This window comes from Carcharodon carcharias, chromosome 1 (assembly GCF_017639515.1).
Source record: "Carcharodon carcharias isolate sCarCar2 chromosome 1, sCarCar2.pri, whole genome shotgun sequence".
Taxonomy (NCBI): domain Eukaryota; kingdom Metazoa; phylum Chordata; class Chondrichthyes; order Lamniformes; family Lamnidae; genus Carcharodon; species Carcharodon carcharias.
In genome coordinates, this window is record NC_054467.1 from 226,235,066 (window position 1) to 226,249,996 (window position 14,931).

Sequence of the window (14,931 nt, forward strand, 5' to 3'; positions counted from 1 at the left end):
AAATCTTAACTGTTCATAGCTCCCTATGTATAACAGTGAATAACTATCACTTGTCTTTAAGAATGTCTATACCTTTTGGATGTGTTAATTCCATAACTGTTATGACAATAGGAACCACATAGGGAATACTGCAGCACTCTTTTGGGGGGTTCATTATGAATTTGAGGAATCAAGTCACGAAGAGCACAAAATTCAAAAGAATATGGATTATATATGAATACATTTGATAACTATCCAATGCAATTAGAAGAGGATCATCAATTCTTTACAAAAAAAGTCAACCTTCAATAATAATGTTTAAAAGTTAAATTTTTATTCTCCTGTCAATTTTTCTATTTCATATAATCACTGCATAACAGTTAAAAATCTATACACTGCCACCACAGCTCCATATAAGGCAGCACAAACAGTATTTACATTTTTCAAAAAAAACCACAATCAATACTGAGGGGGCAAAAAAAAGTCCATAATTAGTGCAATCTCACCAGATCTTAAATTTACATGCTGAGGATTATTTAGAATTGCTCCCTTATACTGCGCATAAAACTCTTGTAATGATTCTATACAATTTTTATGCTTTAACAAAATTAAATTAAATTCTTTTTGTTCTTGGCTGTTAGCATCGTGGCCTGTTTTCAGTAGAAAATAACAAACTTTATTTCATTCCCATGCGAAAGAATTTAACAAAAAAATGAAATAAGATGTCAAACAGAAGGTGGCTCTGAAATACAAAGTAACCCTCACCCTGCCGGTTTTTCCAGATTTAAATTTAAGCAGTACTGGCTGTAGTAGTGAATATGTAAAGTTCAGCCTGTTACACACCAGAGCCCTGTTTTGCTGCAAGGTGAAATTCTGCACTAATCACCCCTATTAGCAGATAAGTAAACATCCTCTTTATTTGTTACTTTTGATGCCATTTGATTGTATCTACATGTAATTCAAACCTCATCTTGTCTTTTACTTGTCTTGTCCTTATGATCTTACCAGCAATCAGAGCAGAAGTTCCAGCCCAAATAATGCAACTCTTCATGTATTGAGGAAGGCTGCCTTCCATCTGGAATCTATGCAATGGTTATCATTTCAAGATAGTCCTTTTTCAGGAACAACTGTGACCTACTCAACAGCTCCTTATACCTCCTTCCCAATTTCTCCCTCCAGGGTCCTGATTCATGTGCAGCATGGTCCCATGGATGCCATTGAGTCCTCTAATCCATCATATAAGTGCATATTCTTCAAATGGAAGCTTAGATAGTGATTGTAGTCAGAATATTTTACCATGGGGTTATCAAAACCAAGCCTAACCATTTTCACCTGGCATCTACATACATGCACTTTTCCACAAGGATCACTGGATAATAATTCAGAGATGATAATACTAGCTCTGTTCCCCTCCCTAGTTCTGGAACACTAAGATTCATTACAATGCTCCAAGCTCAGGTCACTTTGCTCAGGAAAGACCAGGATCAAACCTGGACAATGCCTGATGTATATGTTTAGATTCACATTGTATGGTGCACTTACCCTGTACCCTTTGTACCTTAATGGGAAAGGAAGGTGAGGAAGATTAATCGAAAGAAAGAATTATTTTAATCAATTTACCCAACACAAACCCTAAAACTGTATGGGCAAAGGTTACTGTAACTGTTCCATCAGTCTCTACCTGCTAAATCTACCTCCTAGTTTTTTTTTCTTTCATGGCTTCCCAAAACAGTCAAGAACTCTCTCTACTGTTGGCATCACGTTGAAATGAGGTAAGTGACTTATACTGCACACTGCACCACAAGGACTGTTAGGTGAAGGGCTGCCCTCAACTGTCCTTCCTTAATGCTAATGAAATCACTGCTCAGTGCTGTTTAGAAGGATTCAGGAACACAATATTTGGCAAGGAATATCAAATACATACACCATCCCTTTTTTTTAAAATCAGCAAAAACCTTGCAACAGGGCACCAGATATCTTAACAGTCCCATGGAATTGGATACAGCACTGTATTGCAGTTTCCTCTCAGGTTTTCGCTAATGAGGAAAACATCACACAATTTATACACAATGCTCAGCACTATTTTCCAGGTTTCTAAAACTGCTACAAAACATTAAGTGCTACAATACCAAAACAAATGGCCTCTGTTAGATGCTGATTCTGTGAGCTCTTTATTAATTGGATATTCATTGAACAAAGTGACTACTCTCAAATGCTGATGCACATATACAGCAATGGAGATCATTAGATGGGAATTTCCCAATATTTGTGATAATAATTTTGCACAAGAATCTGTATTGAGAACTACAAAAAATATTAGTGATATTGGTCTATGTTTAGTCTGATTAAATTCAGAAGTGTTCCAGATGTAATATTTGTTTGAATAATAATTCATTCTTCTCAGTTAGATATAGCTCTTGGGGTGGAAGGGATCAAAGGATAAGGGGAGAAAGCGGGAGCAGGCAATTGAGTCGGATGATCAGCCATGATCATAATGAATGGAGAAGCAGGCTCAAAGGGCCAAATGGCCTACTCCTGCTCCTATTTTCTATGTTTCTATGTAACTTAAGTTCAACTTCAACCAGGTAGATTTGCATGTAGCCAAGCCACATCTTGGGTTAAGGCAGAATGCTAACTATTAAGCAGGGAAGGATCTGTGGCTATTCTGAGAAGCCAGCATTCCCTTTTATTGGCCTACAGAGGTGAGGTTTCAAAAGCATGCCAAGCAAATCTTAATATAACAATTTCTTTTAACAACTTCTGCGCTAACAGGAATTATGTTCCCTAATATAAACTGAGACGCTTTCTCCCTAACTATTGAATTGAAAGATACTCTCCAGCGAGCAAGCAAACCAACATTAACCAAAACTTTCCAGTTCTGGAAACGACAAGGCTGTGCAATGAATAATTCCTTCACTCCAGGTCTTAGTTTTATTTACCCCTTCCAAAGATACAAGCTTTGGCTATTTCTCTTTGCTCTGAGGGGGAACACTCTTTTTGCAATACACAAAGGTTGAAAAGCTGATGAAACCCACTGGAAATGAAACCTGCATGCTCAAGTAATGTGATCTCTACAATTAAAAGCAACCGTATTCAAAATTTGTTGGCTAAGGAGAAGGAGCCCCTGTGGATTGCAAACATTTTGTTCTGTGGACTGAATACCTATGAAAATTGATATAACCAGGATCACAACGCATGGGGTCACAAGTGACTCGGCAAATACATCATGCAATGAAAGGCATTGCCAAATCACATCAGGTGCTATTCTACCTGAAAGTAGCAATACTAAGATTCAATAAGTTATTTTTTAAAAAAGGGAGTGGCAGCCTTTCTCTGTAGAAACAGCATCATTGGTTGCTCATAACAATAGGTCCTTTTCAGGTCGAGAAGTCTATTATTGCTCAGTGACATGCAGTAGGTATATATCAAACCAGGCTAACGATGTAGTTCAAAAGAGGGTGGCACAGTACAAGCTCAGTTCAAATTACAAGATGCAATAAATGTTTCGTTCAAATTATACAGAATGCTTTTTCAGTTGTTGTCATAATATATTCATGTAAGCCAACCTGCCAAAGAAAAACCTACCAAAGGGTAAAACTACCCTCAATCCATAGCTAAGCTATTAAAAAGATTGACTGTGTTACGTTTTAAGTATGTATGTGTCTTGAGGTTATGTGTTACCTTGCATACAAAATGCTTTCTTTTATCCTTTATGTAAACAGACCTTTTTAAAGTAACTAAATTCACAACCAAAAAATTACATTTTTTAAATGACAGCTGGATCCTTTGCCTTCAATTTGAAAGGGGAGGGTTGTTTGTTTTTCTTTGCCACATGCATCACAGGAAGCTGACTAGAGTCTACTGTAGCCTCCCAAAAGCTCAGCAGTAACTTCTAGAAATAGAAATCACATAGTGCAATAGTCAAGAGCAGGGTATCAGACTGTATCTTGGGATCTAACCATTTCCATACCATTAAAGATCCTGCATTGAAATTTGAACATTTACTAATTCACCCCAATTAAAACAACCTACTGTAGTTAACATTAGATACTAGCTGAAGGATAGTGGAACTCAGAAAAAAATCTTTTATTGCTCAGACTCCTTCCTATACATAAGTGCACAAAATTTTGATTACTAAATGTTTTGGAAAAAAAGCATAAAGACCTTTACTAACACAAATTAAAGGAAAACTCAGACACTATTACTACACAAACCTGGTTTTAGTGACTTTTAAGGATGATCATTTACACTTCTGACCAAAAAGGTAAGTTTCTGCTTAAAGGCTCCAGTAACTCAGTCTTAGTACTTGTTCAGGTCTCTTCAAGATAGAATGCCAGTTCATCTGACAGCTTTGAAAAAGCGTCTTCTCTGAAGGCTGCTGAAACATTTAGTACTGCTTTCAATCAGCAGGGCCCGTTTTCAGCGACTTCATAAATAAATTTACTAAATTTAACAAACACAACAGGATAGATAATCTAGTTTTCTTTGGAGTCTTGAATCCATTAAATATTAGGAATTGACTTAAAAAGAAGAGATCACAAAGCAAAAAAAAATCAAAATTTCTTCCCATTTTCTTTCCCAGGTGTATGGGATGTGCTATGGGGAGGGTAATAGGGTAATAGAGGGTTCCTAGATACTGCCTTCTTTCCAGTACTTTCCTCCACTGGCCATTCTTTACATGCAAGCCAATTTGCAGGACAATGGGGAAGAGCAGGTTGTAGGACTAATTAGATGGTTCCAGCACAGGCACAAACACAAAAATGACTTCCTCTGTGCTGTAAGACTCTATGACTCACAGAGTCTGCAGCTATTCAACAATAGGGTAGCATCACATACACTCAATTCTGTCTTTACCCGAAGTACACATGTGTAACTTCCTAGCCACAAGTCAGGGGCATTGGCAAAATTGGAGCACCACATTATCTAAGTTGAGATCAGCTAACAGCATAAACCTGAGAATTCCCTGATCTATCTGAACCAGTACATTCGATGCAATTACCCAGTGAGCCCCCCTTTCATTTTTGGTGTCTATCACCAAGTAAAACTAATCTGAGCACAAAAGGTAAAGCAAGTGCTTAGTAAAATATACACTGTCACACAACTATTATAGTGTCATGCACTGAGTTTCCTGCAAGATTTAACAAATTTGATTTGAAGCCACCACAGCATGAATGACAACAGGTGACAAACTTGAACCTAAAATTATCAAAAACACTCAAGGAGATAAAATAAGGTGCAAAGTTTGTGCAGCATTCAGTATACTATTGCTGTTTAAAATTCCCTTGAGTGACAATCATGGCGGGAACATAGTTTTTAGAATAGTACTTTCCTGGCTGTTCCAAGGGCTACCCTTGAAAAAAATGGAGTTGGGTTAAGTAGTATGCAAATTAATGCTTCTAATGATCTTGGGTGCAATTGCCAGAATAAGCCATCGACAGCAGCTTTGGAAGTAAGAGTTTCCTTTTGGTCCTGCCTGTAACTAACAACCTCTCCAACCAAAATGCATCATTAACATATTCCTGTTCAGCTGGATATTTGCACAAGAACCTCATTGATCAGTTGAAACTTTTTTTTTACTCCACTATTTAAATGGTTTAGATGGGGAAAATGATTTATTATAAGCATGTTTATCTGGCTAGATTTCAGCCATTTATTATACCAAGGTAATAACTAACATCAATGCTATTGGAGTAAGAATGAAAGCCATTCTTTTACATATTTCTTTATGATTCATTTTAATATGTTGCAATTTTAATTGTAGGGCTCCCTGGTAGCAGCTGAGAAACAGACTGCTTTCATTAAAACTAATAAGTGGAGAGCTGTTGAAAATTGTGAATGAAAGGAGCACACATCAGATTGACAGACACAATTACTTGCACTCAGCAACTGGTCAAATTCCATATGACTGAGTTAGCCGAACTATCAGATCGTATTTAGCACAATGGAAATGTGAAATTAAGCCACTAATAAACCTGGATTCACTGCAGCTTATGCTGATCAATTACTTTAAATTTCGCCTCGTGCCTGTGCATTACTAAGGGCACACAATCAGTATTATAGGCTAAAGGATCATCTTCAACTGAAATGATGGCACATATTGTAATTAAAGTGAACCAGCCCCACATACTGAAGCTCAGAAGCAGGAAGCCCTGTTGCTAGTCTTAGACAAATAAGTTCAGTTTCTACTGAATCAGCTCTTAAATTTAAATAAAAATGGGAGAAGGTTGTACTTAACTACTTAATTGCATCTCAAATTTATACAGCATCCAAATCCAATATGGCTAAAGCATTTAAGTGCCAAGTTTAGCTCTGGTCTAAAATGTTTAACTCCAATTCAGATATGTGTAATATGAATCTTGTAAACTATTAAATAACCTGGCACGATGTAAAATACAAATTATATTAAAAACAGAGCCATTTATAAACAGATCCCACAATGTTGATGTATTGACATTTTAGGACAAATGTGAAACATACCTTTTTGGACAGTTCTAAATGGTGGAAACTACAGAAACTCCACTCAATGAAAAAAGCAAAATAACAACTTTTCAAATCTTTGTGAACAACAGAAAGGAGATACCAAGCAAGCTTTTTTTTTCCTCTTCCTCCACCACAGAACAAAGGTAGCACACCTTGATTTCTCACAGCAAGTATCTACGTCTAGCATCTTCATCAAGGGTAAGGTCAACAACTTCTGGCGCCCCACTCCAGGTTGGCTGAGAAACGGCAGCCCACGAATGCATTTGCTGCTGCTGGGCCCTGCTGCTGAGGCAGAATGAATGAGAACTCTGTTTCCACGCTGAACAGCTCTGAATGACACCGGGTCTAGTCTGAGTGGATCTGTTTGCAAGCAATTAAAAAAAATTATGATGATAACTCATTTTTGAAGTCCATTCAGCTTTTTAAAATTCATTTTTTTTGGATAAGTATCAGACTTTCTTTTAAGAATCTGCCTCATCATCAGTCACCAACATCAATGTTTTCTGACAATGACCTGTATGAAGTACATGAGATTATGACAACTCTCCCTGTAGCGACACATTTTACCTCCAATTTGCACTTTAAGACTAAAGCATGGTGGAGCTTGTAAAGTGTTCGACTGCCACTTTCCTTCCTCTCTTAAGGCAGTGACTCATGGAAGGGTAATTGTTCTATAAATACAAGTGGTCTTCTAGCTCCTCTTCCACATGGTTAATTTTTTGTATGCAAATCTAAACAGTGCACTGTCACCAGCCACTGGTGCAGGCAAGCCAGCATATAAACGTGTTGGTTCCCAGCCTAGATAAATGGTGGGGGGGGAGGGTTAGCAGCAGTAAGAGCCTCCATCTGTAAAACCACCTGCCAAATCTAAAAAATGATGGTTGATATGAACGCGATCAACCAGCATTGTGGTGACCCATATAACATGGGAAAAGCCGAAAGAGGAAGGAAGGAAAGGAAAACATCACAGGCGAGTCCAATCTTGTCCTCTGTAAATTCCATAAATATGCAATTTCCAGCAGGGATCAAGAACAGCGAAATCTGACCAATTTTTCCTCTCCCTAAACAAGGAGGTGCTGAAACCAATTGTAAAGTCCCCATCATATGGCTGAGAGAAACTAACTCTGCAAGGGCCAAGAAAAGTGAATCTAGGCATTGCTGGCCTGCAGTTTCCTCTACTGAATGCATCCAGATGCAGAAGACAACAAATAAATTAAATGGGGGTCATGGGCACAAAAGTGAATGCACTGCATCCATCAATGAGAAACGGGACCAAGCTACAGATAGACAGGAAAAGGCAGATGGTTTTCCTCAGGAATGATACTACAGTTGAAACTAATATTTAAAAATCCCTTTATCTAAATTATATGATAAGCAGTTTTTGGTAGAATTTATGTCAGTAATTTAAAGGGCAATATATACTAAATTGTGGATATTATAAATTCTGCCAACATAATAGAGTTTAAGATAAAGACTGAGAAGAACATAAGTAAGATAAAAAACAAGTAAATGAACTGGAAAAAGTTGATTTTAAGAGATGAAAATGGAAGTAAGGAAAATAAACTGGAAAAAATTTATTAAAAACATGGAAGTGGAACAGCAGTGGGAAACATTTAAAAAGGTGATCAACATAGTCCAGGAGAATTACAACCCACAATAAAGAGCAAACCAACTACTAATGACACACCATGAATGAATAAAGAAATATGGGTGGAATTAGTATTAGAGAAGAAGGTTTATATGCACTAAGTACATAGAAAACAAAGGAGAGGATGGCAAAAGGGAATCTTCAAGAATTATGAAAGAAATTGAAAAACAATTAAGGGAAAGCAAAATTACAAAATTAAATCAAGGAATGTAAAAAGAAATATTCAAATATTATATTCACAGGTAGTGACAGCAAAATGGCAGAAATGTTAAATGATTATTTTGCCTCTGTATTTACTAGCTAGATTGGCATGATAGGCATGACATTAGAAAAAGAAACTTTAAAAATATAAAGAGACATTTAAGATAGAAAGGGCAGAAGTAAAGATAAACAAATTAAACTTGGAGAATAAAGCCTCAGATCCAGGTCAATTGCATTTGTGCATATTAAAAGCTAGGAAAGGTATAGTAGAGGATCTATTACATATATATAGAAAAGGGAACAGTGCCAGAGAACTGGCAAACAGCTCATGTGATTCCCAAATACAAAAAGGTAGACTGAAGAAGCTCAGGGAGCTATAGGCCAATTCATTTAACTTCACTGGTAGGAAAGATAATGGACCCTTTTACTCAGTGGCATATTAGAAAACATCTAGAAACTGAACATATAATAAAGATAAGTCAACACGGTTTCAAAAAAAGGTCATGCTTGTCTAACCTTACTGAATTATTTGGAGAAGTAACAAAGGGTAGACAAAAGTAATGCAGCAGAAGTAATAGATTTGATTTTTCGAAAGGTCTTGTATAAGATACTGCATAGTAGACTAATTACTACGGTCAGAACAAATGGAGTGAGGGGGACAAATAGCAGAATGGATAGCAAGCTGGCTACAGAACAGAAAACAGTAGGGGTTAAAGGTACTTACTAAGACTGGCAAAAGGTAGGAGGTGGTGTTCCACAAGGATCGGTGCTGGGACCACTGTTGTTCACTATTTATATAATCGATTTGGATTCGGGAATCGGAAGTACAATTTCAAAATTTGCGGACGACACCATATTGGGGGGTGTAGTTAATACAGAGGAGGACTGCGACAAAATACAGGAAGACGTTAATAAACTTGAAGAACGGGCATGTATTTGGAAATGAACTTCAAAATCGTTAAGTATGAGGTGTATTTTTTTAGGTAGAACATGGCGACGACATACTCCTTGGAAAGTAAGAGTCTAAATAGAACACAGGAGCAGAGGGATCTGGGTATACAGATACACAAATCACAAAGTAACCTTGTAGATTAAAAAAGCCATTTTAAAAAAGCAAACAATGCACCGGGGGTTCATTTCTACAGCAAAGGAATTGTAAAGGAGGAAAGTTATGTTAAACCTGAATAGAATGCTGGTTGGACCACAACTAGAGTACTGTGCATAGCTTTGGTCTCCATATTTTAAAAAGGGTATAGAGGTACTAGAAAAGATACAAAAAAAGATTTAATAGGAAAATACTAGAATTGACAGTTTATAGCTATCACATAAGATTGAAAAGAGAAGACTGAGGGATGACCTGATGCAGATTTTGAAAATTTGAAAGGGCTTGATAGGGTAGACGTAGAGAAGATGTTTTCACTTGCTGGGGAAACCAGAACGAAGGGCCATAAATGTATGATAGTCACTAAAAAAATCCAACAGGAAACTCAGGAGAAACTCCTTTATCAAAGAACAGTTAGAATATGGAACTCACTATCAGAGGGAGTAGCTCAGGCAACTAGCACACATGCATTTAAGGAGAAGTTAGATAAACACGAGGGAGAAAGGAATAAAGGGTGGGGTTAGATGATGAAAGGTGGGGGGGGAGCTTCTGGATCATAAATTCTAGCATAGACTTGTTGGGCCAAATGGCTCATTTTTGCACTGTAAATGATATGTAATACTAAGTAATATGGGCTCAGTTCTGGATGCAGGTCTACCAATTTTGCCTTAGTTCCTTCCGCTTTAATCTTCCACAGTGAATTATGATGTTATTACTTTATCAATATGCGAGTTATTTGATGGGCAATAGACCATGACTACAGGGCATTTGGAGCCAGAGATTTTTCCATGTTTGATGTTCAGGATGGATGGCTTGTACCTTGTATCTTCTTGAATTCCTACAATTTCAACCTCGCTATCTGAGGAGGCAATCTGGATTTCTTCCTTTACTGGTACAGAGAAACCTGTAGAGCCATCTGCTGCTATGAAGCTCTCTTCTCCTCGGCCTGCAAGGAACCAGAAAGCAAACACAACCTTAGCATGCTTTATGTGGACATAATTCATTGCCCTATGAAAATGAAAAATCATCAGCACTTCAAGTGTATAGAAACTCCTCCTTACTTAACTCTCAATTATCTCCAAATACTCTCCTTCCTTTTCCAATATCACACAACTCCCGCCTCAGTTTCTTATTTTTCCTTATTCCTTTTCTGTAGTATCCCTATTTGTAAACTATCCCAGCCAAAAGAAGATGGAGAAAACATTTGGGTCATCTCAAAGTATTCTTGTCTGAGTCAGAAGGTTGAGGGGCTCAAGCACATCTCCAGGGCTTGGGACTTCTTAGACTTCAATGCAATTCTAGGGTAGGCTGCATTGTCATCTTTCAAAACAACCATTAAACGGAGATCCCATCTGCCTACATGGGTGAGTGTTAAAGCACCTGTGGCACTATTTGGAGTGGGCCAAAAGGTCTCCCAGAGTACTGGTCACGGGCTAACATTCCTATCTCAATCAACATCAAGATAGATTAACTGGTTATTCATATCATTGTAGTTTCTGAGAGCTTGACGCATGACTACTATTCTTATGTATAGAACAACAATAACTGCAATTGAAATGAGCTCAGTTTGTGAATCACTTTAGGATGCCCTGAGAGATAACGATAAGGCACTATACAATGTAAATGCATGTTTTTATTTTTCCAGAATTTCACCTAACACTCCACACCCAGTTAATACAAAGCAGCTAAGAGTGATTCTTCCTTCCTCCCTGAGGAAAAGTGTTTGGCATCTCCGTAAATGTGATCAGCAATTTACTACATAAGCAATCACTTCTCCAAAACATTATTATTTTAAAATAATATTGCAATAGTTTGAGACACACAAAAATCACATAAGAATAGTAGTCATGCATCAAGCTTTTACTATACTGTACGTAATTATCAAAACTGACCAAGAGGTTGGTACCCAACAATGCGGTAGTTTGCACACTGCGGGTGAGGGCAGCTTAACAAAGCAACTCATTGGGCTGTCTAAAAAAATTGGGTAATATGTGTTTACATAATTACACAAAGTTCCCCACATGGTGATTTAGTGCACAAAGGAACAAGTCACCATGGCCCATTTTTGGATAGCTTTCAATAGTTAACCATATGCTGACAGTAATGAAAGCCTGAAAGCAGGCCCCTAGCCTGTCTTCTCAGCTGAAGACAATGCAGACAAGAAAATCAATAAACTACAACATCACAAGCAATCCTTTGGGCTAATGAAATACATTTGACACCATAAGCTACATTACCAAGTTAAGATATGATTTTCACAGAACAATTTCAGGACCATTTCATACCCTAATGAAATATGCTCATGATTTAACTTACAATAGCTTCCTCTCTTCACACAAACATTAATAAACATCACACTTTAATGAAACCTATCTCTAGCAACCAAGGATGTAACTAGCAATATCTGTGATGCATAAAACTGGCGATCCATCATTTTACACCCTCAATGTTAAAGGTCCCTTCCAATGAAAACAATCAGTGAGCAAGGACAAGTCTCTGCAATAAAAACCAGATCAATGATGACTATTTTTGATGCTTTGCAGCTCTGTTCTGTGAATCATGATGTTAATGACCTTAATCAGTTTAAACTTAATTTTTCTCTCCTTCCTCTCCTAAAGTTGATACCTCATATTAGGATATGATTTCACGCAAAGGCTACACAACCACAATTTCAGCAGTGGGATGAATGGATAAGGATCAACAATAATTTTTCATTCTCTAACCCAGCTAGCTCTAGATGGCTCAGTTAATCATTGCATAAGTTAATTATATCATCAGTACAAACAGAAAATACAATAGCCTATTCATTTTCAATTGTGCCCAATGGACTCCTGAAATATAATAAAGGGAAAGGTGCTGAAAGCAAAGTAAAGCCTAAAATGGTTAAAAGAGGAAATTCATAACAATACTTTTTCAGCTAAAAAGGTTTGGCTGCCAAGGAAGTAGATTCAAGGGAACTCACTAGTTGAGATGAATGTTATAAGTGCATCCAAGGAGAAGCTAGATAAGCATGATAGAAATGACTAGAAGAACATCTTGATGGGATTACATGAATAGAGGTTTGAAGAAGAGGGGTAAGAGAAGACTCATATGGAGGTTCACCATGGACCATTTGGACCAGATGCTCTGCTACTATACTGTAAATATTTTGTATAACTTTATTAATATAAAAACAGCTGAGAATAACTGAAGCCATCATTAGAAATGCTCAGATGTCAATTAAACAAAAATACAATTGCACCAGTGGCAGCAAAGCATTTTTCAGTTGAGGTAAGTCAGGACAATGAAGGGACAAGTTTTTCTTTGCGGGATTTGTCAAGGTAAGCTTAGGTTTGTAGATTAAAGGAATGCTGATGACCTATAAAGATACTTTCTATCAGATTTCACTTCTCGGGATAAATGTGTAACTAAAATTGTTTATTAGAAATAGCTTCAGAAATGGCTGCGGTTAATTCACTTAAGTTTCCTGATGCCATTTATTGCCAGGAAATGGAGGAAGTAATGCAGTGGCTTTCTCCCATATTCAACAGCTCAGGGGTCTGGGCTGCTTCCCATGTATTACTGGATTATTCATTTGATCCTATTATTTAAGAAAGGGAGGAAATTGGACCCTGGAAATAATAGATCCATGGTCCATCCTTTGGTAGGAAGGGACTTCTTGTATGAAAACTTGTAAGGTGAGACAATTATTAGAGATTCTTAGTATATTCCTGCATATTTCTACTAGTGCTCCAGTTTTGGTTGCAACTATAGCGAAGGATATAAAGGCTCTGTAGACATGCAGAGCAGGATGTCCAAAAATACACTAAATCCTAGATAGGGTTAAGTTCCAAGAATTATTGCTATTTACTTCCGGAAAAGCACATAGGCAAAGTAGTGAATGGATTGGATATAATACAGTTAGATAGATTTAAAACGGAGAGGAAAGCTATTTCAATGAAATCCATAGGCAAAGAGTTAGGTTAGGTAGCAAAATGCATGTCCTGAAAGCACCATCCTTTGGGTGAAACTCCTTAACTCATGCATGGAGTTGCTGTAGAATCTGAATGAAATGTCATTGATCTGAAACATTAACTCCTGTATCTCTCTCCACAGGTTCTGCCATACCTGGTGAATATTTCCAGCATGTTTTATGTTTTTAAATTAAGAATTTCCTAGCTTTCCAAAATTAGCCACAGGTTGTTCTCTCTCTTTCAGGAAAGGTAGACGATGAGTGTATAAAGTTGCAGCAATGGCTGGATGGGGCCGATCTGAACAGCCTAATGTCCTTTTATGCCTTTTTTTTTTGCATGCTAGTCCATTTCACAGATCGTTGTCACCAAAGCTGCCTCCTGAGTTGGATTGCTTCAGCAGAGTAATAAAATGGCTCATAATGAATTAATATAGTTAATACCAGTTTTAATGTTATGCAGTTACAACAGCAAAATTACTTCCCAGAACACAGGCAAGTGCATTTCTCATTAGACTGACCTGCCACGCATTGTTCCAGCAGTCCTCTGTTCCTAACGGTGTTCACCTTGAACTCGTGGTGTCCAAAAGAGAATTGCTCCTGAACTGCAGCAGCTGCAAGAAGATTGTCGACGTTCAGAACATCTGGGTCGGAGTTAGTGTCAGAAATATCATAGTGTGCTATCACTGGAGGTCCATCTGAGAACACACAACACAATGGATGATTCATTTACGTGTACGGAAGGGAAGGAGAATGGGAGGTGGAAGAGGAGGAAGAATTGTGCAAGTTGTGAACTAAAATAATTCAGATTTTACAATGCTTTTTATAGTGATGAAACTCTACTATTCCTCCATTTCTTGGTCTCCTGTATCCCTTGCTTTGTTAATGCAGTACAATAGCCAGCAAGTGCACAAGCAAGGTAGCTTCTAGAACAAAGAAATAGCTGCACAGTAGTTTTTTTGAATTAAAATGCATTATTGGGGGAAGGGAAAAAAAAGCTTTTCGGGCTCAAAGCACTTTGCAAATTCATCAGTAACTCCCAAACACGTAGTTGATAATCTGAAAATAAAGCATTAAATGTGGACAGCACTATAGACGTGGTCTGACCAGGAACTGCAGTTATACGCACACACATATACTACCAATGACCAAGAATGGCAGTATGATGGTATTTACAATTTAAAATGTATTTACAATGGGCAGGATAACAGGCACACTATTCCCAAGAACAATCTACATAAATAGCCCTTATCATTTGTATTCTTGACAATTTTTGCTTAAAAGTAGAATCTTTTACAATTCTGTTTTGCAATCTTCTCACTCACACTCATCTCCCACTTAAATCAGCACAGGCCCCATTTTGGCACTTTTGGGCAATTGTATAATGTATGTGCCCCACCCAGATCCTCACTATCTTCTCTCAATTTAAAAACAACACTTTGCCTCAGTTACTCTTTTCTAGTTGGTATGTGAGATGAATATGCAACTATGTAAAAAAGATGCAAAGCAAAATCATCAAGACACATTTGGTTGTACTGATTAGCATATCCATCATATTGTGCTTTATAATGA

At 37.4% G+C, this 14,931-nt stretch overlaps 1 protein-coding gene across 5 annotated transcripts in view; it reads right to left on the bottom strand.

Annotated features, from left to right (window-relative positions):
• Positions 1-291: 291 nt before the first annotated feature.
• The window catches only part of c1h18orf25 (chromosome 1 C18orf25 homolog), a 78,687-nt gene continuing 64,047 nt past the window's right edge, over positions 292-14,931 (bottom strand). For all 5 annotated transcript variants that reach the window (XM_041194862.1, XM_041194844.1, XM_041194851.1 and 2 more), the window contains 3 exons: positions 13,881-14,057; positions 10,230-10,356; positions 292-6,819 (listed from right to left, as the gene is read on the bottom strand). In XM_041194862.1, the coding sequence (XP_041050796.1) occupies positions 6,621-6,819; positions 10,230-10,356; positions 13,881-14,057 (503 nt within the window). In that variant the 3' untranslated portion in view covers positions 292-6,620. The remainder of the gene's footprint in view (positions 6,820-10,229; positions 10,357-13,880; positions 14,058-14,931) is intronic.